General features: G+C 39.7%; 1 protein-coding gene across 1 annotated transcript in view; it reads left to right on the top strand.

Moving 5' to 3' along the window:
- Positions 1-25,572, top strand: part of HSPBAP1 (HSPB1 associated protein 1) — a 97,747-nt gene that overhangs the window by 56,486 nt on the left and 15,689 nt on the right. The window contains exons 3-5 of the mRNA XM_087711829.1: positions 12,571-12,761; positions 19,395-19,531; positions 24,715-24,886. Coding sequence (XP_087567955.1) covers positions 12,571-12,761; positions 19,395-19,531; positions 24,715-24,886 — 500 coding nt within the window. The remainder of the gene's footprint in view (positions 1-12,570; positions 12,762-19,394; positions 19,532-24,714; positions 24,887-25,572) is intronic.

A 25,572-nucleotide genomic window follows, 5' to 3' on the forward strand; every position in this document is an offset into this window, starting at 1 on the left:
TTTAAAATCTGTTTTTACTTTTAAGCTTTAAGAGAATAAGAACAGAAAGGGAATCTTGCTGGAGGAGACCAAAAGCCCATCTAGTTTTGTACAGATTTTTGTTCACAAAAAGATGAAAGCTAGTGGATTCAAATATGATTTTCATGCCCTGGTGGAATATGTGTTTGGTTGATGTAGGAAATCCATCCTACAGAAATCTATCATTAGTTTTTACAATGATTTATGTCTTTAAAATATAGATAAGCACTGACATATTATTGATTTAGTGGTGGGAATTCAAACATTTTTACTTCTGGTTCTGTGGGCATGGCTTGGTGAACGTGGCAAGGGAAGGACACTGTAAAACAGCGATGGTGAACCTTTTTTGGCTCGCGTGCCATATGTGGGGAGAGCGCAGGGGGGTCGTGTGCGGTTGTGCCGCACTCATAATGCAAAGTGCGACACCCCCCCCCAGTGCGCATGCGTGCACTAAAGGTGCTCCCCCCATTTTTTGCATGCTTTTTTCACACTCCCCAGGCTCCAGAGGCTTTATAGGAGCCTGGGGAGGGCAAAAACAGCCCCCCGGAAGCCCTCCGGAGGCTTCAGGGACCTTCAGGAGGCTTCCCTGAAGCCTTTGCAGCAGTCAAAATGACCTTCCGAGCAAAGCAGAAGTCACTTCCGGTTTGCTCGGAGGGTCGTTTTAAGCGCTCCAGAGGCTTCAGGAACCTTCAGGAGGCTTGCCTAAAGCCTTCAGACCAGTCAAAATGATCCTCCGAGCAAACTGGAAGTCCATTCCTGAACTTCCAGTTTGCCCGTAGGGCTGGTTTTTTGCGCTCCTATAAAGCCTCTGGAGCCTGAGGAGGGCAAAAAATGGCTTTAAAAAAGGGTGAACTCAGCTGGCCAGCGTGCACATGCGCGCTGGCCAGCTGACAGGGCAGCGCCTCCTTTGCCCTGACAAATGGCTCCGTGTGCCACCTGTGGCACACGTGCCATAGGTTCGCTATCACTGCTGTAAAAACTCCATTCCCTCCCCACTCCAGGGGAAGGATACTGTAAAATCTCCGTTCCCTCCCCACTCCAGGGGAAGGTTACTGCAAAATCTCCATTCCCTCCAGAGCAGCTGGGACTCGGGAGGCAGAGAATAGATGGGGTTGGGGCCAGTCAGAGGTGGTATTTATCGGTACTCCAAACTATTCAAAATTTTCACTAGAACTGTCAGAACCTGCTAAATACCACCTCTGTATTGATTTTATGCTAACAAATTATTTTTGACTCGCGACCATATAGAGAGATTTTCTCCACAATGATCAATTCCTAACCTGTTCTCTCAAGCCTCCCAATGGTGCTTTCATTGCCTCTGTAACTGAATCCATCTACCTTATACTGATTCTTCCACCTTTGTTAGTTTTATATAGAGCCTTTTCCAGAGATCTGGGGGGTTCACATAATGTGATTATTTGAGCTTAATTATTTGTGCCTCAAGTGAGACACTAAGTGGATTGTTCAATGATCCATTGGTTTGTTTTCTTGACTGTCCTAGTTATTCTCAGGAAACTTCTCCAATAACAAGGTTCAAAGGAGTCAATACTCTTCCTATCCTGCTTCTTTAAAATCACAGGGAATATCATACCATAGTGTGACTTGTATGATTCTGATCTTTATAGATAGAAAAACATCACATCATTTGTATTTTTTTCCCAAGGCTTTCATGCTTGGTCTATCACAATGATGGCAAACCTTTTTGTAAAGGCTTGCCAAGATTGTGTGTGCGTGCCCACACGCACAATCTAATGCGTCCCACCCACAAGTGCATGCACATGTGACCCCATGCATGCATGTGCGACCCCCCCCACACACATGCACGCACAACCCCCTCCACACAGGAAGGAGTTTTTGCCCTCCCCAGGAGGCTTTCCTGAAGCTTGTGGAGGGCAAAAATGGCTTCCCCCGGCCCTCTGGAAGGCTGAAAAAGAGCTGGGGAGCTGAAAGCTCGCATGCTGGCAAATATGGCTTTTTAGGTATTGGAATGTAGATTTATCTTGTCTAATCAGTTGGCCATGGTGTCATTATCCAGATTTGCTAACATAGCTTGGTTAATATTTTGACTAGTTCTTGTGCTGCTCCTTGCCATATTTCAGTAGGTGTTACATTAGTTCCTCTAGCCTTCCAACTTGGTAATGAGAGAGTGCTGATCTAGCATCATCTTTCAATACAAGAGGTTCTTGTAAATAAGGAATATTTTCTAAGGTATCTTGAATGTTGACATCTCTACTGTATAGTGTTCCAGTATAAACGGTCCATCTTCCTTAGATCTCTTCTTAATTGGTTACCATCTGTCTAGCGGCATCCTTTGGCATACTAATGTTATTCTCCTATGTATGCAGTACAATGCAATGAGCCATGTGCAGATCTGAACATTGGGGAAACAATACAACCACTTCATAAACTGGCACAACAGAGAAGAACAAACCCACCAGGACAAGATTCAATAGTCCATCTACATTTAAAAGACAAAGTCCACTCTTTTGAAGACAGCAAAGTCCACATTTTGGACAGAGAGCACTGGTTTGAAAGAGGGGTCATGGAGATCATCTATGTCAAAACTGAACAGCCCTTTCTCAACAGAGGGGGAGGGATATGACATCATCTATTTCCAGTCTACAACAAGTCATTTCAACAGTTCCAAGAAAGCTCCACAATCATTTCCGCTACTCGGTTGACCCTGACCACACAGATAAACCTCCAGGTCGCCTCAACAACTCCCTAAAATAATGCAAATGACCAGCTGTCTGCAAGGAATATAAATCTTTCCATTCCCCACCATCTAGAGAGAGATGAAGAAGCTTCTTGAAGGAGAAATTTCTCCTCAGTTCTAAGTTGCTTCTCTCTTTGATTAGTTTCCACCCATTGCTTCTTGTTCTACCCTTAGGTGCCTTGGAAAATAGTTTGACTCCCTCTTCTTTGTGGCAACCCCTGAGATATTGGAACACTGCTATCATGTCTCCCCTAGTCCTTCTTTCTATTAAACTAGACATACCCAGTCCCTGCAACCGTTCTTCATATGTTTTAGTCTCCACTCCCCTAATCATCTTTGTTGCTCTTCTCTACACTCTTTCTAGAGTCTCCACATCTTTTCTACATCGTGGAGACCAAAACTGAATGTAGTATTCCAAGTGTGGCCTTACCAAGGCATTATAAAGTGATATTAACACTTCATGTGATCTTGATTCTATTCCTCTGTTTATGCAGCCTAGAACTGTGTTGGTTTTTTTGGCAGCTGCTGCACACTGCTGGCTCATATTTAAATGGTTGTTCCCTAGGACTCCAAGATCTCTTTCACAGTTACTACTGTTGAGCAAGGTACCACCTATACTGTACCTGTGCATTTCGCTTTTGTTGCCTAAATGTAGAACCTTACTCTTTTCACCATTGAATTTCATTTTATTAGATAGTGCCCAATGTTCAAGTTTGTCAAGATCCTTCTGTATCTTTAGCCTATCTTCTGGAGTGTTGGCTATTCCTGCCAGCTTGGTGCCATCTGCAAATTTGATGAGTTCCCCATTTATTCCCTCATCCAAATCATTGATGAAGATATTGAAGAGTACTGGGCCCAAAACAGAGCCTTGGGGTACTCCACTGCATACTTCCCTCCATGAAGATGCAGTTCCATTGAGGACTACACATTGAGTGTGGTTGGTCAGCCAGTTACAAATCCATCTCGTGGTGGTGCTGTCTAACCCACATTCTTCTACTTTATCTAGTAGTACGTTATGGTCTACTTTATCAAATGCCTTACTGAAGTCCAAATAAACTATATCGATGGCATTCCTCTGGTCCACTAATTTTGTCACATTATCAAAGAATGCAATAAGATTAGTCTGGCATGATCTGTTTTTGACAAACCCATGTTGGCTTTTGGCTATTACTTTGTTTGCTTCTAGGTGTTCTCTAATTCGTTGCTTGATTATCTTTTCCAGAGTCTTTCCTGGTATTGAGGTCAGGTTGATAGATCTGTAGTTTCCTGGATCTGTTTTTTTCCCTTTTTTGAAGATGGGAACCACATCAGCTCTTTTCCAGTCCTCTGGTAGTTCCCCGGTGCTCCAGGATCTCTGAAAGATATAGTTCAGTGGTTCTGAGATCTCATCTGCCAGTTCCTTCAGAACCCTGGGGTATAATCCATCCGGTCCTGGTGATTTGAACTCGTCTAGGGTAGACAGGTGCTCACTTACCATTTTCTTCCATATTTCAATGTGTTCCTAATCTGATTTTTGTGGTGCTGTTTTTGATAGGTTGGACTGTTTTATCCCTTTGTGTAAAGACAGGTGTAAAACATGAGTTAAATAGTTCTGCTTTCTCCCTGTTGCTTGTCACCTCCTTGCCACTTTCTCCCAGCAATGGACCAATTGTTTCCTTAACTTTTTTCTTGTTTTTAACATATTGGAAGAAGCTTTTTTTGTTATTTTTTTACTTTTGTAGCAAGCCTTTCTTCATTGTGAGCCTTAGCTTTCCTCACTTCATCTTTACATGCTCGGGCTATTTGCTGATATTCTGCTTTAGTTATGCCCCCCCCCCTTTCTACTTTTTATACTTATCTTTTTTGTCTTTCAATTTGTCAGAGAGTTCTTTATGCAGCCATGCTGGTTTCTTTTGGGAACTGTTATTTTTCTTCTTCATTGGTATTGTGCTAGACTGGGCTTTTGTAATCTCATTTTTCAAAATTTCCCAAGCTTTTTGAGTTGTTTTCCCCTTGAGGATTCTCATCCATGGAATTTTTCCCATCACTCTAAGTTTATTGAAATTAGCTCTCTTAAAGTCCAAGACTCTAGTTTCACTTTGTTCTACTACATGTGTTTGCATAATGTTGAATTCAAATATTGCATGGTCACTTGCCCCCAGGGTTCCTGTGGCTTCAACACTTTCTATCATTTCCTCTCTGTTAGTGAGAATTAAGTCCAATATGGCTGATCACCTTGTTCCCTTCTCTACTTTTTGGGAAACAAAGTTGTCTGCTAGGTTTTTTAGGAACCTGTTGGATCTTCCACTTGGTGCAGAGTTTGTTTCCCAGTTGATGTCAGGGTAGTTAAAATTTCCCACTACTATTGTGGTGTGCTTCCTACATACCTGAATTAGCTGACTAGCAAAAAGTTCATCTACTTCCTTTGCTTGGTTGGGTGGCCTGTAGTATAGATCTATGGCAATGTCATTTGCCCCCCCCCCAAGCTTTAATATTGACCCAAATGCATTCAAGATAGTTCTCATCCTTGTTGTGCTCTATTTCTGTAGAGAGGTAATTATTTATTATATATAGTACAACTCCACCTCCTGTCAGCCTCTGCTTTGCTGCTGCTTCAGCTGCCATTGAAACGGGGAGGGGGGGCATGGTATTTGGGAAGGGAATCATTATGTGCTGGAAGAAGATTCTAGACGCTGATCTGACCATCTTACTCCGCATGTGGAGGAAGGGAGTTTCCCGCCAAGGTTAACTCTCCAGCATTCCATCCTGGTGATGTTTTTTGAAGATATCTCCCACCTGACTGTTGGGTGAATTATAATTGGACTATGGACTGAGGTGCCAAGGGGAGGGGATTGAATTATACATGATATTCTTTGCTTTCGCACCTAATTAACCAGATTCAGCTTAGCTTCGCAACTGTTCATTTGTAATTAGTAAAAGTACACTTAATTTCAAACAAATGGAGTTGAGTGGTTTCTTTCCTGGTTATTAAATGAAGTCGCACTTGACAAGCGGGGTCCATTTCAATTCCCTTGTGGGAGATGTGATGGACCAGGTAATCAACCTTCTCCTGATGAAATTCGCACTTGGACAATTTGGCGTAGAGTTCTGCCGCCTGGATTTTTTTCAGAACTGTGCGAACAAGTTTCATGTGTTCTTCACGTGTTTCTGTGTAAATAAGGATATCGTCTAAATAGACCACTACGCCTTTGTAAAGATGGTCATGTAAAACCTCATTAATTAACTGCATGAAGACTGCTGGTGCCCCCTGGAGGCCAAATGGCATTACCTGAAATTGGAAACAACCAAGGGGTCAGTTGAAAGCAGTTTTCCATTCATCCCCCTCTTTAATTCTGACTCTATACTACGCTTCTCTTAGGTCCAATTTAGTGAAAATTCGGCCCTTCCCCAGTTGGGCCAGCATGTCCTTCATCAGTGGTAAGGGGTACAGGTTCTGAGCAGAGATGCAGTTTAAATTTTTGAAGTTCACACATAATCTGAAGGAGCCATCTTTCTTTTCCCTGAACAATACTGGAGCTGCTACCTTGGGCCTTGCTGGCTCAATGAAGCCCCATTCCAAGTTTTTATCAATAAATTTCCTCATTTCCTCCATCTCCCTAGGGGTCATGGAATATATTTGGGGCTTTGGAGGCTTTACTCCAGGTAAAATATCAATGGTGCAATCAATGGGTGTGTGAAGGGGTAATTTATCAGAAGATTTTTCACTAAAAACATCCTTGAGGTCCCAATATTCCCTTGGTATTCATTCCTCCCCCTCAATCTTCTCCTGCCCCCTGGATGCCAGTGAGGGGGTAGTAGTATCAGAGGCTGGAGCTTCATCTTTTCCCTCTGGGGGTGTGGTTGTTCGAATCCGCAACCACCCCTCCCTCCAGTTTATGCGCGGGTTCCATCTACGGAGCCAGGGGAGTCCCAGAATAAGGGGCCAGTCCATGCCAGGCACTGCAATAAAAGTTATTAGCTCTTGGTGGGTACCCATCCACATCTTGATGGGTTCAGTGGAAAAATGAGCAGGACCGCCTCCCGCAATAGAGCCATCTATTTGGCAAAAAGCAATAGGGATTTTTAAAGTCTTTAGTTTCAAGCCCAGCTTCTCAACCATTTCAGGACTTATCATGCAACGGGAACACCCAGAATCTAACAGGGCCAGAAGTTTTTCTGTTGCGCCAGAAGAGGGCACTCTAAGCTCAATTGGGATAAGCATAGGGCCAGAGCGGGAACTTACCCAGCGATGAGAATTTTCATCATCAGTGTCGTCAGACGAGCTGGGGCTTTCGTCTCCCTCCTCCTCTGGCTCGAAGCGTCGAGAAACATTTTCAGCAGCGAAGGCGGCCTCCTTCCTCTTTCCTGGAGCCTTTTCAGGTTTCCTTTCCCTCTGGGGGGGGTGGAGCAGGTTGGGTCAGCTTGACGTGGCAATTCACAGCATGATGCCCCTCCTTTCCACAGTTCTCTCTCTAATTCGGCGTTCACTCCATGCCTCTTCAAGGAGCCTTATGGCGTGGGAGATTTTGTAGTCTTCCTCTCCAGAGCCACTCCAGTCAGCCGCTGGCTTTTTCTTTGGCCTCCTTCTCGTGACTCCAGCTTGTAATTCCTCAGGTTCCTCTTTCTTTCCCACACCCCAGGTCCATCTGGGATGGACGGCAGGTTCTTCCACTCTCAGTTCGGCTAGTCTTTCTGTTAGAGATGGTCCTGCCGTTGCACCCAAGTCTTCCTCTTGGTCACTTTCATGCAAAGACATTTTCTTTTCTTTCTATGAAGGCACCCCCCTCGGTAGTTGTTCGCTCCGGGTTGGGTGCAAGGTGAGATTCAGCTTATTGTCAAGTGCGACTTCATTTAATAACCAGGAAAGAAACCACTCAACTCCATTTGTTTGAAATTAAGTGTACTTTTACTAATTACAAATGAACAGTTGCGAAGCTAAACTGAATCTGATTAATTAGGAGCGAAAGCAAAGAATATCATGTATAATTCAATCCCCTCCCCTGGCACCCCAGCCCATAGTCCAATTATAATTCACCCAACAGTCAGGTGGGAGATATCTTCAAAAAACATCACCAGGATGGAATGCTGGAGAGTTAACCTTGGCGGGAAACTCCCTTCCTCCACATGCGCAGTAAGATGGTTAGATCAGCGTCTAGAATCTTCCTCCAGCACATAATGATTCCCTTCCCAAATACCATGCCCCCCCCTCCCTGTTTCAATGTCAGCCGAAGCAGCAGCAAAGCAAAGGCTATCTCCTCTTTTATTTGGTCTATTTCTTTTAAATAATTTAAATCCTTCTAGCTGTATGTTCCATTTTTCGGTTTCATCCCACCAAGTTTCTGTAATGGCAACAATATCGTATCTGCCCTCTTTTACTTGAATTTCTAATTCGCCCTGTTTATTCCTCATACTCTGTGCATTGGTGTATAGACATTTGAGTCCATTTTGATTGACCCTGTGTTTTACTTTCTACATAACCTGTGTTATGCCTGACTGCCCCTATTTTCTTGTATGATTCATGCACATGGTATGGCATTCACTATTAAATGCTTGGTTTTGTTTGACAGCGGGAGTGATAATCTTACCCGCACAAACATCTGTGTTACATGCACTGATACCCCTATGAATTTTAGATTGCTGGGGACAAAAATGTTCTGTATCAATTAATTCTCTGTCCCCGTCCCCGCTGTTCAGTTTAAATGTTTATCCAGAAAATCTGTGAATTTAATGCCAAGTAACTCAGTCCCTTTCTTGGATGGGTGAAAACCATCTCTTTTGTACAGTTTTTCATTGGACGAGCTGCAGACATCATGACTAATAAAACCAAAGTCTTCCCTTTTACACCACTCCTTTAACCACACATTAAACTCTGCTACACACTGGACCTTCTCTTTTCCCCCCTTATATACTGGTAAAACCTCTGAAAAGATAAGCCTACAACCTATACTACTAAGTTCATACCCCAAGCTCTGGAAATCATTCTTCACAGAAAGTACATCTTTTTGGGACAGCTCATTTGTGCCAAGGTGTATAATAGTATCAACATCACAGTCCTTAGTTGCATTCTTGACTATCTTAAGAATACGCCTCTTGTCTCTGCTGGCAGTAGCACCTGGCAGACACCTGACCTCTTTTAAAACCTCCATATCCTTTCCTAAATTTACATCCCTTATGATTGAATCACCAACCAGAAGGTGACTTCTCTTTTTGCGTACCTTGCTCTTCTCATGCAACTGATGTGTGATACCTGGTTCCCTATTTTGCCTTTCCAAAGTAAGTTCTTCATTTTGGACCATGATCACGTGCTTATTTGAGTCATCATTATCACAACTACCTTGACCTGTCTCTTTAGTATCCCCATTGGGGTGAGCAAGGGCGCTATATCTGTTATGCTGGGTCACAGCAAAAGCTTTGTGTTTATGGTTCACAGCTCTCACCCTGCCAGATCCCACGGTTGTCCAGACTGCTCTTCTCCTGCAGGATCTTTGCGGGGGGGGGGGCTAATAGCATGGCATCTCCGTAGAGTGGAATGGCCCAATTGGACACCTAATTTCTGCTTGGAGAGCACACAGATTAGAGATTCTAGATAGGTTATCTGTCTATGTAGACTAGTAATTTGTTTACAAAGAAAACAGTATCCAAATTTGAAAAGAGTACTGCAAAAGACAGGTGCAAAACAGCTATTATATTGAACTAAACCGGTCATTTTGAAATAAATAAAATCACAATTTCAAGCGCACTAATCCAGAGTGTATTATTACTATTTTGGTTTATGGACATATGATTCGCGCACTATTAGATCCTCAACTCGACCTCAGTAGCATGTGGAGTGTCATCCGCCTGAGGGGTCCATCATCCAGCAGTATATTGTCATTCATTTTATCTTTTCTATCATGTGGTTTTCTTAGGGGTGGGTTGCCTTCCCTGCACAATAAATTGATATCTTTGCCATTGACACTAAGATGATCATCTGCTTCTGGCATCTTCCTATAGTTACGCTGCTCAATATAGGCACCTGCTTAGTTGAAGGATGATCTTCACACCTTGGGTGACACTGCTGGGAATAAATACTCCTAGTGCACAATCCAGGATTCATTTTTGATTCCCCCCCCCCAAGAACACCCACCACCCACCACCATAGCACAGCAGGTCTTGGGTGGGATAAACATCCTAAAGATTATCACAGTGGTTCTCAACCTGTGGTCCATGGACCCCTAAGGGGGTGCAATGTCATCACAGGGGGTCTTGAAAACCTGAAGAAATGTTATGATTTAAATATTCAGATACATCGGGGGGGGGTCCATGTCCACAAAAGGTATTTAAATCCATGGGTGAAGAAAAACTAGAGAACTACTGCATTATCAAAGAAAGAGTTTGTTAATGTCTCAATGTCCCCAAGAATTAAATACACTATACTATCATCTACATGTATATAGCCTTACTTTTCTTTAAAAATATATTATTGGGAGTAAAGCTCTTTCCTAAATGAACAATGAAATCTATTTTGTGGAGTAAAATGGCAAAAAAGTAGTGGTACTTAATACTTTTATGGGGGAATGATTACTTTTTTAGCGGTAACCTACTGAATTTTCATCTAAACAGTGTAGGAAAAAAGCATTAAAAATGTTTATTTGGAACATCATAGGCTGACTCCCAGACTATATATGCACAACATTTTCTTCTCTCTTATGAATCCTGTCTAGGAGAAAAGACGGAAGAATACCTGGCTATTTATTTTCAGTGAGAATTTCAGTCCCCAAAAGCTCAAATACTGACTGGTTTGAAAGCCTACAGATTCGACACCTGTTAAAAGCCAGCCATACTAAATGTCTCCCCTTGTGAGCTGAACAAAACAGTTTTTGCTGATGAATATAGGAAAGAGAAATGTTTCTGGGGAATATTTGAGGAACCTGCTGCTTGTAATCCAAAGTGAACTCTAGACCCTTGGTTTAAAAAATGCCATTGTATAAAACAAATGCCTTAATTCATTCATATGAGGTTAAGTCACGATGGCTCCGCTGATCCTCCAGCTTTTTATTTCATTTCCCTTTCTCAGAAAAATGCAACAGGCAGTCTGAGTGTGAAAGATATCTAATTCTGGCATTATATAAATGCAAGAAATAAAAATGTAATTCAGTCCTTCTGATATGCCAGCAAGGCTCAAAAGGTTCTGGCTTGTAATCCTGGAAGACAGCTGTTAATCCATGCCAACAACACCAGCCAAGATGGATCAGAGATTGACTTAGTAGAAGGCAACAACCTTGTGTTTCTATGGACTAAGACCTAAGCTTCTTGGCTGGAAAGGAAACATTTCAGGGATTTTAACAGAGGCCCATATCCAAAGAGCCTCACAACTAGGAAATCAGCATCTTCGAATGGTAAATGAAGAGAATTTCGAAAGCAATTGAAAACAAGGCATAGACTCTAGGGCAGGAGGGAATTCTACCGGTTCGGACTGATTCGGGTGACTATTGGATGGGGGTGAACTGGTTCACTCCAACTTTCAGCTGGGCCTGCCTGCCCGTCCCTGCACTATACTCACCTATATTCCCTTTTCTGAAGCCCAGCTGATTGGTGCAGCGGTGGATTGCCATGCCTCAGCTGTTTTCCTCCAAAGCAGTAATGCAGAAGTAATTTCATTTCATTTCATTTCATTTTACTTTATTTGTATGCCGCCCTTTTCCCTGAAAGGGACTCAGGGCGGCTCACAACTCAAGGGAGGGGAAAAACAGACAGAGTTACAAAACATAAAGACCATACACAGTTAATAAAAAAGCACAACAATCATACCATTCGAGGTGGGGCTGCAAGTCTTTAGCCCCAGGCCTGTCGGAATAGCCAGGTTTTAAGGGCTATGCGGAAGGCCTGGAGGGTGGTGAGGGAACTGTGAACTGTGCATGTGTGCAAAGCATGTGTTCAGCGAACCGGTTGTTAAACCAGTAGGATCCCACCCCTGCTCTAGGGCTAAAACAAAGTTCTCACTGAGGATGCTTAAGCAATTCTCTAAATCTTGACAGAGGTCTACACATTAGTGGCACTGGGGAAGCTCAGTATTCCCCATCACTTAAATCAGGGCTCTCCAAACTTGACAACTTTAAGACTTGTGGAATTCAACTCCCAGGATTCCCCAGCCAGACAATTCTGAGAGTTGAACTCCACAAGTTTTAAAGTTCTCAAGTTTAGAGAGGCCTGACTTAAATGATGGTGGACTTGGGCACATTCATTGATCATGCACCAAAATCTAAGCCCAAATTAGCTTGGATCCTGAAACAAATGTGCAACTATTGGAAGATCGGATTGCTGTTCTTACAGCTACAGACAGGGTAACCAATTACTGACTCTAAGAAGGCAGTTCTTTTTTTCCTACTGGCACTCTGTGTTTTCAGTGACTATTTATGTAGTACATAAAGCAAGCAGCAGGTTTTTTGTTATTTGCTCCTGTAGATTCCATTTATATATCAGTAGGGTCCACACGAAGCCCTGATGAGATTTGGTGGCAACATTATGAAAAATTCAGAAACTCCAAAAGGGACAAACATTTATTGAAAGAATTAGATATAGTTTAAAGGCAAATGCAAAACCTCATCTACAGACTTAGGCACAAGAAAGGCTCCCAGCAGTTAAAAAAAACAAAAAAAAAAGTTACGCATGAACATTGTCATATATGCTGCATCTTCGGCTGAAACTTCTATAAACTGCTGTAATTTCATTTGTGGTTTTTATATTGCATTTAACCAGCAGTCTAAGGCTGAGAGAGAAAGTTATTGCTTTCTCTCCTAAAGTGCTTTGCTTCATATCTAACTTTTATTATTGGTGTTGTGTTTAATGTGCATGTAATGTTGTCTCTTCTGATACAGCTACGGCTCCTCTCTTCGAAACGGAGTGTGCATATGCAGAGGCTACACTTGATGATTTTCTGGCCTGGAGCAGAAGACAGCAGCCTTGTCCTTCTGGACCATTCAGTAGTTATGATTTGTGTAAATACTGGATGTATGCTGACTATAAGTATATCGATAGGCTATTTGAAGACAAGCCAGAACATTTTCAGGTACATTTATTTTCCTTTGTCCTTTATTTATCTCATCAAAATGATGGGGCGATTCAGGAAATCCTAATTATTATAGAACTTTTTTTTCTGCTGTACTGAAAAAATAGTGTGCTGTGGAGGGTTTTTAAAAACATTTTATTTTATTTTTAAATTTTATTTTTAAATATTTAATTTATTGAAATGAATATTTAATTACATTTCTAGTTTTCTTCCCAGAGATTGGAGCACTGTACAGTACATACAGTATGAGCTTTACCAGTTCTGTTATCATAGAATCACAGAGTTAACAAAATTCATATAGGCTGCAGTCTAATTTTCTGCTTGAATATGAAATTTGAAGGTAATACTTCCCCAGTAAATGGCTATCTACTCTTGGCTTGGGCATCTTCATTTGGAAAAGCTGCCATCTTTCTGAAGAATGTATTTTATTGTCAAACTTCTTACCAAAATTCTTACCCTCAAGAATTCCTTCTGGTTTCCACATTTCTGAAATTCTAGACAATATCCTTCTGTAACTTAATCGCATTAGATCTAGCCTACTTTCTGTTACCTTCTGCAGAAAACCTTTCAAGGATCTTGAAAAGGACTATCACATCCAACCAGTGTCCTCCTGCTGGACACACTCACTTCCTTTATACATTCCTAAAAGCACTTGTCTTCCCTAATCATTAATAATCATTCCTTTCTTCTGAATTCAGTTCAGTTAGCTATAATGGTCTTCATACAGTATTACTTCCAGAATTGAATGCAGTGTCAAAATAGTCCTGCGAAGATTATTAGGCAGAAAGGCAATAATTAAGTCAAGGTCATTCAGTGACCTTCTTTACCTGATTTTGACCAGCTCTTCCATCCTGACTATGAATTAATCATTATATATTTAAATGTCACAAACATATGCTTTGTATCCTTACAGTACCCTTTAAATATGTTTACCTAATAGCAATAGCAGTTAGACTTATATACCGCTTCATAGGGCTTTCAGCCCTCTCTAAGCCGTTTACAGAGCCAGCACATTGCCCCCACAGTCTGGATCCTCATTTCACCCACCTCGGAAGGATGGAAGGCTGAGTCAACCTTGAGCTGGTGAGATTTGAACCGCTGAACTGCAGATAACAGTCAGCTGAAGTGGCCTGCAGTACTGCACCCTAACCACTGTGCCACCTCGGCTACTTGATTCTCCCTCTCCCAAGCTGTAGCATAACAACACTGGCTTATCTTATTGGGCTGTTAGAAAGAATTCTGATACATTCAATACAAAGTAGATAAGCTATTCAATTAAACATTACATGTATAAATAAAACTATGTTGAACACTATATGTTCAACTATAGACTATACCAACCCAATGTAGATATGCAGAAAATAAGTTGAAGTAGTAACAGACATTATCTTCTAAGCTCAAAAATGCACAAGAATGTTGTCTATAGCCAGGAAATAAAGAGAAACTCTGCTGCTTGGGTGAAAGACTTTGATAGATCTAGACAAAATAATAAAAGAGAATAAATTTCACACTGAGAACAAACAAGACTATGGTTTTCCCACTCATAACATAGGACTATGAAAGCGGAACCATCAAAAATGATGAAGAAATATTATGAGCCTTTGAGTTGGATGGTTGGAGAAAATTGGTTGAGAATTTCTTGAGAAAAAATAGATGAAGTAAACCCAGACTTCTCACTGGAAGCACTAATAATGAAACTGAAGTTTATTTTGGACTTCCGATGAGAAGGAACAAGTCATTGGAGAGACTGATGCTTGGGAAATTCAAAGGCTACCAAAAAAAAAGGCAATGGAAAATAAGGAAACTAGATTAATAGCAATAGCACTTAGGCTTATATCAGTGGTAGGTTTCAAAAATTGTTCGAACCTACTCTGTGGGTGTGGCCTCCTTTGTGGGAGTGGCTTGCCGCCTATGTGACCAGATATGAAGATGCCAATGACACTTGTCAGAACCACCTTAAATTACCTCACACAAAGCACTGACATGCATGAGAATATGATGTAAACTTGTTTTTTAAAAGGCATCTTTGGTTTGCGTTAAAACAACTTCAACATACGCAATGTTCTGATTGCACCACAAACGCAGTAGTCATCCTTACCTTTCACAGAGGCACTGAGTTTTATAAATATGAGCATGATAGTGTAGAATAATCATATCCAAGGACCAGTGGTGGGTTTCAAAAATTTTTGGAACCTCTTCTGTAGGTGTGGCCTGCTTTTCAGGTCCACCGATTCGGTAGATTTGACGAACCGGTTCTACCGAATAGGTGCGAACTGGTAGGAACCCACCTCTGGCTTATATACCGCTTCACAGTGCTTTACAGCCTTCTCTAAGTGGTTTACAGAGTCTGCATATTGCCCCCAACAATCTGGGTCCTCATGATACAAATGTGAGCTATCAAACATTCAGAAAAGAGACTGTTGATAGGCAGCACTGGCAAGATAACATGAAGAGTCAAAGCAACTGAATGACTGAACAATGACAACAACCAAGAGAACAACAGACAGAATGGCAACAGGAGTGAAACATTTCCTGTTCCTCTTTTCTCCCATGTAGCAAAAGCATGTTTTAAAAATGCCTGTATGTTGTAATCTGATTTGGTCACAACATGAGCAAGCTTTTTAAAAAAAAATCTGGTTAAGATACTGAGTATTATTAATGCCATTAAATTAGCTGAGAAATTTGCTTCCACTGGTAACTTGTCTATTCTAAATTTTCATACTGATCTGCTGCTTTGCATCTAGTTTTTATTTATGTGTTTTTCTAAGGTGACTTGAAGGGTACAAGAAGGCCATTTTACCTATTCTTTTGTTCATCATAATTAATTGAGCCATTTAGAAGTTGTTTGAAACTTAGATTGCACTGTTTATCATTTACAGTTATGTGGCTTAAGGTAATGATTCTATTATTTTAACGGGCAAACAATATCTCATGTCATCCAGAATTTTTGTTGTTGTTTTTGTTGTTAACTTGATATCACATTACAAACTTCTGACCGATAAATCAAAGGCAAGATAAATGTGTACAGCTTAAATAGAAATGAGAGCTCTTAAAGTGACATATGGATATATTAGCTCTGTTGTAAGTGGTAAGCAAAATAAATGTAATTCAGAAGTAATGTGCCATCTGTTATGGTTGGGATACTTACAAACTGCATTTGTTTCAGCTGCTGATCTTTTTTCTTGCAAGAAAAGAGAATGCAACCCATTGTGCCAGAATTTCAGTACTTACCAATTCCTTTTCAGTTCATGGGATAAAAACTATTTTTCCCATAATCTGTCAGATATTTATTGAAGCTGTTATACTTTTTTAAAAATTGTTTTTTTCTTTTTTAATCTAATATTGATTATGTTCTTTCTCTTTGTTCTCAAGTTTCAACAGAACGCAGAAACCAGTTAGGTGTGAGATTAAAGTGTGAAGATGGTTATTACCGTTAACTTTATCCCGAAATACTTGTATTGGTTTTAAAATTTTATGGCTGTGGAAAGCTGGAAGAGCAATTTTTCCTTTGAGGTTTCTTGAAGCTTCTGACAAATGTTTGCAATAGTCTTTTGTATTTCTTTCTTGTAGATTAAGTAATAAATATCCTGCTGTTACCTCACTAGTGGGCAGCTTAGCATTTACCTGTGTGGTTCTCCAGTGTGGAGTCTCAGAAAAATGGATACAATCTTATAAGTTAAAACTGCTTTATAGAAAATCAGGATACATTAAATGTTGCAAAGGTTTATCTCTGAAGCTGGAGGAAGAAAGCTAAGAGAAAGAATTTAGGAGGAATAGTAGGGTTTTATATATCATATGCCATGCATATGTAGATATAGGGCTTCATACTGAAGAAAGTCCTTTGCTAATACCATAAAATCTATATAGTATTGAATGTGAAGCAGTATTAAAAGGTTAAGCCCTGGAAGAAAAAGTATTTCTGGAATCTGGGCCATTCTCTGAAGAAACAGGTCTTGTTTTCAGAGGCCATTTTGTTTTCTACAAAACAGAAAACCAAAGGCCACAAGAATTATCATTTCATGAAAGAACAATCTTCACTTTTTTCTTCCTTCTTCCACCTTCAATGCATTCTTTTTTGGAAGAGAAATAAATGTCATGAAGAAATCAAAATGCTGTAGAAACTACAAAAAGCAAAATATACCAAAGACTCAGTATTATCTACTGTTATATTTGCTGCATACTTCCTTGTGTGAAATGCAGTTGTGGTGTATAAGCCATCATGTTTGACAACATTCCAAAAAGAAATTAAGAGGGAGGCGGGGCTGATGTCGCTATAACACAACATGCAATCTTGGGGCTCCAGGATAGCTGTTGATATCTCTGCTGCTGGATGGTCCTTTTTGGACCTAAACCGTCCCATAGAGATGGTGATAGAGAAGGGCACGTCCTGCTGATCTCAGGGGCATCGCAAAGCCCCTGATTGATCCAGGAGAAGCTCTTTTTTCCAGCTACAAGAGAAGCAGCCATTGAGGCTGCACAAGGTTGGGACAGCCCCCTGCAACGGAAGCAGAGCAGGAGAAAGAGTGCGTCGAAATGGTAAGAAAAAAATTACTATTGGAAAAGAGAATACCCAAAAAGACTTAGAGCAAAATTAAAATTGAAGACAGAAGAGAGCAAGCGGCAGATTAAGCCTGTATTAAAATTAAAGTGTTATCTTTCTTTCCCCAACTTCGTTTTCTTTTATTGGATGGAATTCTTACAAATGCCTCTTACTTTTTAAATTCGACTGGTCTCTTTTTTCCTCCTTCTATTTTTCCTCACTTTTTGTATCTGTGGAGCAAGAATCTCTTTTTGCAATGTTCTGGTGGATTTTACTTTTTAAACATTTTTTTCTCTCAAGTTCGGAACAGAGAGAAGGGTAAAAGCAGAAGTAAAAGAAGTAACACTGCCACCTAGAGGCTGGAGGCTTGGAAACACTAATTCTTATGAACATTTGACTTATATTTTAAATCTCAAAAATAGCATGCTTCACATAAAAAGGATGTAATGAATGTTTAATAATTATAATAATTGTATACATATATATTAGATTGATGATATGAATAATGGAATGTGCTGAAATGAGTACGTTGACATGAAATTAGAGAACAAGAAGATAAACAATTTTATAGGATATGGGATTTATTTTATCTGTGGTTAGATTTTTAAAAAACATGGAATTGAAAATTATTAGAGAATATTACCAATACAAAAACAATAGAATGATTTTAAATAGGATATAAAAATACTTTACTATTGGATATATTGAAGATGATGTAATGAATTATGATAACATAAATAAACCCATATTTAGAATACCTGGTTTAAAATGAAGAAATAATAGTGAAAGTCAAATAAATGAAGCACTATAATAATAATGTATATAAATATATCTGATTGACTTTGTGACTTTATATAAAGTTTAAGTGATGATTATTGAGAGGATGCACAAAAATCTTGTAAACAATTGACACACTGTACATAATGGAAGATGTTTTTATGTTATATGTCTTGTTTGTCTATGTTTGTTTAAAAATAAAAACTTTTTTTAAAAAACAAAAAAACAAAAAGAAATTAAGAGAAAAGTTACGAAGTTGTTGTTGATTTGTATACAGCTAATAATTAATCACAACTACAGAGCTAACCAAGAATAGATGGCATTAATGATGTCTTTATGGTTGAAGAAATTGGTGTTGATACACTTAGCAAATTGGAATGACTTTTTCCTTATTGGTTTTCTTTCATTTTTCAAAATTAATTTCAGGAGATTCTGGACATATGCCACTATTAATTCCCCCAAACACACAACATTATAGAATAATATTTCTTAGATTTGCTGTACATTTAGCAAAAGATGTATACTGATATGTTATAAAGTGAAAGAAGAGGTAATTTGAAAAAAACTAGTGGTAGAACCTTTTTTCCAAGTTTATCCAAGTAAAATAATTATAGTGGACTATAAGCACCTGGGTTGATTCTTCATTTCACATGCTTTGTACCTGGAGGGTTCTTAACTATCTTCAAAGAACTTTTCTGACTGAACCTTGACTATAGGTATCCTCAGCCACTCACATTCAACAGTACCTAAGGAGGGAGAGATTAAAAACAGGAAGATAACATATGTTACATCATGATCCAAATCCCACCACTTTTATATAGATTTTAATATCACATATGTACAAAAGGGATGAAATTTAAATTGTGCTACATCTATTATCCATGATACCCACCCACACACGTGCCCGAGAACAATATTAGAACTGTCAAACATGTAATGTTACAACGCAAGTACCACCATAGTAATTGCGCATAGACTTATATACTGCTTCACAGTGCTTTACAGCCCTCTCTAAGCAGTTTACAGAATCAGCATATTGCCCCGAACAATCTGGGTCCTCATTTTATCGACCTCTGAGTCAGTGAGAAATGAACTACTGAACTGCTGGCAGCCAGCAGTCAGCAGAAGTAGCCTGCAGTACTGCATTCTAACCACTATGCCACCACAGCTCTAATGATGTTAACTATATCCATTGTCTTGATTGCTATAGAATATGCATTAGATGATGTCCAAGCCAAACTTTTGTCCATTGTAGCTGAAGTCTGCTAAATGTGATTTTGTAAAATCAAGGTTTTATTATATTACCTTTACAACAGGACATTAGATGGTCTGATTTTGGATTTCCTGGAAGAAATGGAAAGGAGAGCACTTTGTGGATTGGCTCCACTGAAGCAAACACACCCTGTCATTTGGATTCCTATGGTTGCAACTTGGTGTTGCAGGTGCAAGGCAGGTAAGAAGGAATAGACACTTGTTCTCTTTACCACTCTGATAGAGGGATTCCTGATCTTTTGTTTTGTTTTTACTTTTAAACTGCTCTGATGTGCAGAGCTTTTTCATGGTACAAAGTGCCTAGGTTCATTATTAAGAAAGAAAAATATTTTTAAATGAGAAAATTGGTATCAGTGTTACCGTATTTTTCAGAGTATAAGATTCACCAAAATGGCTGTGCATACCCTTTATGGAGGGTTTCAGAGAACTCCTGGGGGCTGGGGAGGGCAGAAATGAGCAATAAACGGGCTTTTTTTGTCCCCCCCCCCCCCATCCCCCAGCAGCACTCTAAGCCTCCATAAAGCTATGCATGGAATTTTTTTGACAAAAATCATGCTTGTTTTCATGGAAAACAGGCTGTTTTTGCTCGTTTTTGCCCCCCCCCCCGAAGCACTCCGCAGCCCCTCCCCAAGGCTATTCATGCCTCTCTTTTTTTTGAAAAAATTGCCCTGATTTTGCGAAAAACATGCCGTTTTTGGGAGGTTTGGAGAGTGCAAAAACTTTTTTCCCTTTGCAAAGCTCTTTAACTGATTGATGAGAATTACATTGATCAAATGCTGGGCCAGCAGAAACAAAGTCTTAGGTGCTGCAGATTGTCAGTGATTTCCTTCTCCAGCGCATGGATAAATACACTTGGAAACATCTACCTACCTACCTACCTACTCTTTCTCTCTCCTTACCTACCTATTGCATTTCTCTCTCTCCCTCTATCTACCTACCTACTCTCTCTCTCCCTATCTACTGTATTTCTCTCTCTCTCTCTCTTTCTATTTCTCTATCTCTCTACCTACCTATACTCTCACTCTCTCCCTATCTACTGTATTTATCTATCTCTATTTCTCTCCCCGCTTTATCTACCTACCTACTCTCTCTCCCTATCTACTGTATTTTTCTCTCTCTTATCTCTTTCTATTTCTCTATCTCTCTACCTACCTATACTCTCACTCTCTCCCTATCTACTGTATTTATCTATCTCTATTTCTCTTCCCCCCTTTATCTACCTACCTACTCTCTCTACCTACTGTATTTCTCTCTCTCTCTATTTCTCTCTCCCTTTCTCTCTCTCCCTTTATCTACATACCTACCTACCTACCTACCTACTCTCTCTCCCTACCTACCTACTGTATTTCTCTCTCTTTCTCTCCCTCTCTCTCCCTCTATCTACCTACCTACTTTTTTTAAAAAAAAAAGCCTCTTCAAAACCTTGTTGTGTCTTATGCTCTGGTGTGACTTATATCCGAAAAATACAGTAATTAAATCATTACATTAATGTCCATATAAAAATCTTACTACTTTTGAGACAAGTAGTTACAGTATGCTTATGTATAGGTATGTTCTTTCTCTTTCTCTCTCTCTCTCCCACCCTCCCCTTCCCTCCCTCCCTCTCCCTCCCTCCCTCCCTCTCTCTCTTCTCCACACACACAAATATATACTATGTATTCCTTTCTAGTATACAACTTATTCTTTAAAAATGTACTGATGCTGGGAATAATGCTGCTGCGTTTTTCTAGTTCCCTTCTGATTCGGCCACACTGAATCCATTCACAGGGGTTTCATGCATTGAAAGTTAAGACAGGCTATGCAGATAGGCTGTGCCAGCCAATGACAAGCAGAGTTGAGCATTTAAAAGTGGGGCACCATAGGAATAGTGTTTAGCTGTATGTACTACCCCGTACCACTTTACAGCACTCTCTGGCCGGTTTACAATGTAAAAGCATTATTTGCATATTGCTCCGAAACAGTCCGAGTCCTCATTATACAATCTAATGAACTTTATTTTTTCATTGTGATCATTCCTTTTCCTTGGCTTTCCTTTTTCTCAGGGGTTACATAACCTCAGGCTCCAGCATGGCTGAGAAACCCACCAAATTTTGCTGCTGACTTGCCATTTATAAGCCAAAAAAGAGAAACATATTAAACACATAGGTAGCAATCCTATTTCAAACATTTATTTTAAATTACATTCAGTTTTAGTCCCAATCATGTCACTTTGGAGGAGACGGGACTGTTGCCCCAAGAAGAATTGTGAAGATTGATATGGATATTGGCAATATGTAGCACTGAATAATTTGGATAATTTCCGTTGACCAACAGGAATATGGAAGATTGTATCCTTGTATTATTTTATTTTTAGGGCAGACATTCTCATTTTAGGTTATTCAGATTTTCCTTTTTCTGAGCATTTTCCACTTTGATTTTTTTTTAAAGGTTGACTAGAAATGTAATGCAGCATTCCATAGTAATATTAGAAATTACATTCCAAATCATTTGGAAATTGTCCTTTTTCTTTATTGGTGTGCACAGACTTTCTTTCAATTGAAATTTCTACTAAGATTTCTTTCTTACTTCATTGCCAATTGAGACTCTGCCAATGATCTGTGAAGTTGAGATTTCTTTCAAAGTGCACAACTTTACTTTTAATGTGTTGGATGTTGTTTACCATTTAACTACCCATTCCACAAAACCTTTTGGCTTTAATAAATATTTGGGAACATCCCTCCCTTGTGTCTTCTCTTATAAATTTGCTCTCTGTGTTATGATTTATAAAACTCGTTTATGTGCTTGTTTTGCTCTGGCTTGCAAACTGAAAATGCAGCATTATGGCATACATACCCACAAACCATTTAGAAAACTTGTGTTTTGCCACATTAAAACGTGGGCAGAAGGTTTGTGAGTGTGAATGCAGTGAATCCACAATGAGGAGAAAGCTGAAAGGATTTATTGAGCAAAGTAAATCAAAAGAGTAACTTTAATATAATATAGAGAGGAAATATTTGCAGACAAGGCAATGTTGAATAGAGGACTATAAATATAGGAGAGATTCTTACAGCCCTTTTACTTTTACTTTACACTTGTGTAAAACAGGGCTTGGGTTATCTGTAGATAGTTGGGCTTGGAGTTGAAAGAAAGCACTTTTGACCTAGACTACATAAGAGAACAGTTAATCACAGGGAGCAACTGGAGGAATACAAAGGCTTGTTTTCAGAAATCTAAGCTATTCAGTGCATATAGAATACCAAAATACCAAAACAAAGTGTCTTTATACTGGAAAGCACAGAGAAGGACTACATCCCAAACTTCCTTGTCTATACAATCCTTTTCTGCTTTAGCATTTCAGCTTGAAGATAGGATTGTAGCCAGTATCCCAAGGTCTTCAAAAACAGTTGGATGTTTTACTTGAATAGGTATACCTCGACTGAAGTCTCACTAGATGTAAAGGAACTTGTTTTCATCTAAACATGGAGCGGAATATAGGAAATTGATCTTTACAAAGTTAGATGGTCTCTTGAGCCTAATTCTGATAAGTGATATTCTTCAAGGTCTATCAGACAGAACTCTTTTACAGTTTTGCAATCTGAAGCTTTTAACTAAGGGTGCTAAAGGTAAGGATAGTAAATGCAAAAACACGTGGACTCTACAGCCTATAGGATCCTGCTATCCGATCATGCCCAAAGAGAAACTGCATGTGCTTGTCCATCAGAATAGAAGTAAAGCTTCTCTTCTTTTCAAATAGCCCATTAAACTCTTAACAATTTGAGGAATGGGGCTAGGCATCTTGATCATTTACAGGAAATACTTATCTGACAATTACAATTTTGGACATCTTGTCTCTTTTAGCTGAAATATGGTCCCTGTTTCTTGCATAACAATCCTCAGGAAAAATGGATAGATCTTTTGTCCCATTCCAAATTACAGGAAATGCAAATGATTATACAATACTTTGTAATGTGTTAAAGGTATTCAAGCTGGGATTGATACATAAATAGAAAAATAATAAGACCTAACTATTTATGTGGCATAAATTGCAGAATAAGTAACAATACACAGAGAATGTTACCAGTCTGAAGAGTAGTATTCTATTCTATACAAAGCTGATTTATCAGAATAAAAATTCAATAACAACTGACTGAAATTTGTTGTATTGTTTTTCTTTGCAATATTCTCCAAAAACATCCAGTCCAAATTTATAATCGGAACTGAAACACTCTACAATGTCCATAGCTGTTTTCTGCAGACTTCCTCACTTTAGAGTCCTTCAGAAATGTTGGATTTAAGTCACCATGATCATTTGTCATGCTAGGGGGAGTAGCTAGACAACACATCTAGAGAGAACAGGTTATTAAAAAAATGGATTTATAGTACTTATGTGATATGTACTTTTTCTAGATCTGGGTTCAAATTTTAACCAAAAAGGCTGTTCGCTTTATGCTAAGTAGTAGTGTGTTTAGTTTGCTGTAGCATGCTATATGAACACACCTCTTGTGATTTTTGTCACAAAAAAAACAAATATTATAATGGAACATGTGGATGATCTTGGGGAAAGAGGGGAAGAGATGCTCTCTAGAAAACAATCAGACAAGAGAGGGAATTGCCCCCTAGCGCAGTGATTAAAGGGCAGTAGAATAGGCAAACTCTGCTCACAGCCTAGGGTTTGATTCTGATGGGGCTCAAGGTTGACTCAGCCTTCATCCTTCTGAGGTCAGTAAAATGAGGATCCATATTATTGGGGGCAATATGCAAATAATGCTTGTACATTGTAAACCAACCAGATAGTGCTGTTAAATGTCTGTGGGGCAGTATAGAAGCCTAAGGTGCCTTTGGTATTAAGGGTCAGAGAAAGAAATTAGGAAGGATCCGATCCAGTGGATCAATTAAAAGTGATGTTTGGAGGTTTGTACTTTCACACTTGCAAGATTCTGTTAATGTAGCCTTAAAATACAGTAGAATTAGCTCATCTACTTGTGTCTCATTTTCCTGGGAATGTTAACAGATATGCAATCTATGGCTTATAATGATGTGTGAATTTAGGCAGAATTTACCTATTTACACTTGTATCGTTCGTATAGAACTGTGTTGGCAAACCTTTTCAGCACCGAATGCTGAAACAGGAGTGTGTGTGTGTCTATGCGGGAGCGCCAGAAACTGGAAGAGCAGCTCCCAGGCACACCTTTCGGTTTCCGGCACTCCCTCGCGTGTGAAGACCAGCTGGCCAGCGCACATGTGCACCCAATCCTGGAAGAGCAACAGACAACAGCTGGCATACCCGGAAAAATGACTCTGCATGCCACTTCCAGCACACATGCCATAGGTTCGCCATCACGGGTATAGAACTTTATGATGCAAGTTTCCATTATCTTTTTCCAGGAAAAGGTGGCATCTGTACCCACCTGAAGACTCCAGGCTACTTTATCCTACCAGAATTCCCTATGAAGAATCTAGTATATTCAGCAAAGTCAATGTGATTAATCCAAGTCTGAGGCAATATCCGCTATTCAAAAAAGCACGAGCCCACGTGGTTACACTTAATCCTGGCCAGGTAGTTTCTCTGCCCTTGCTGTTTCTTTCATTAAATATGAAATTGAACGAATGAACTGAATGTGAATGAGCTGGAACATCTAATTTAATGTATTTGTTTGTTACATTTTTATATGTTGAGAGCAGTGGTGAAATTCAAATTGTTTTATTACCGGTTCTGTGGCTGTTGCTTGGTGGGAATGGCAGGTGAAGGATACTGCAAAATCTCCATTTCCTCCCCACTCAAGGGGCAGCCAGAGGTGGTATCTACTCAAAATTTCCGCTACCAGTTCTCCAGAAATGGCTGAATTTCATTCCTGATCGAGACTCAGTTTGGTATAGTGTTTAACGCACCAGGCTAGACACCAGGAGGCAGCAAGTTCTAGTCCTGTCTTAGGCATGAAAGTAGCTGTGTGACTTTGGGCCACTTTCTCACTCTCAGCCCAATTTTCCTCACAGAGTTGTTATGAGGAAAATAGGAGGAGGAAGGAGTATCAGTTGTGTTTGCCACTGTCAGTTATTTATAAAAAATAAATAAAAGTGTATGTATTTGTGTGTTACAGTTATAGATGTTATGGTGAGAGGGGTGGAGTGTGGGCTAGTACAAATGTCCAATTTATATCATTTCATCTCTTCCAAGTGAAAATGGTACTTTATAAAAGAAAGGAAAGAAGATCTGGGGTATATTTCTTGGTATGCAAGCAACTT

The sequence above is a fragment of the Thamnophis sirtalis genome, unplaced genomic scaffold (assembly GCF_051295495.1).
Source record: "Thamnophis sirtalis isolate CommonGarterSnake01/CBP01778 unplaced genomic scaffold, rThaSir2_p1.2 scaffold_1, whole genome shotgun sequence".
Taxonomy (NCBI): domain Eukaryota; kingdom Metazoa; phylum Chordata; class Lepidosauria; order Squamata; family Natricidae; genus Thamnophis; species Thamnophis sirtalis.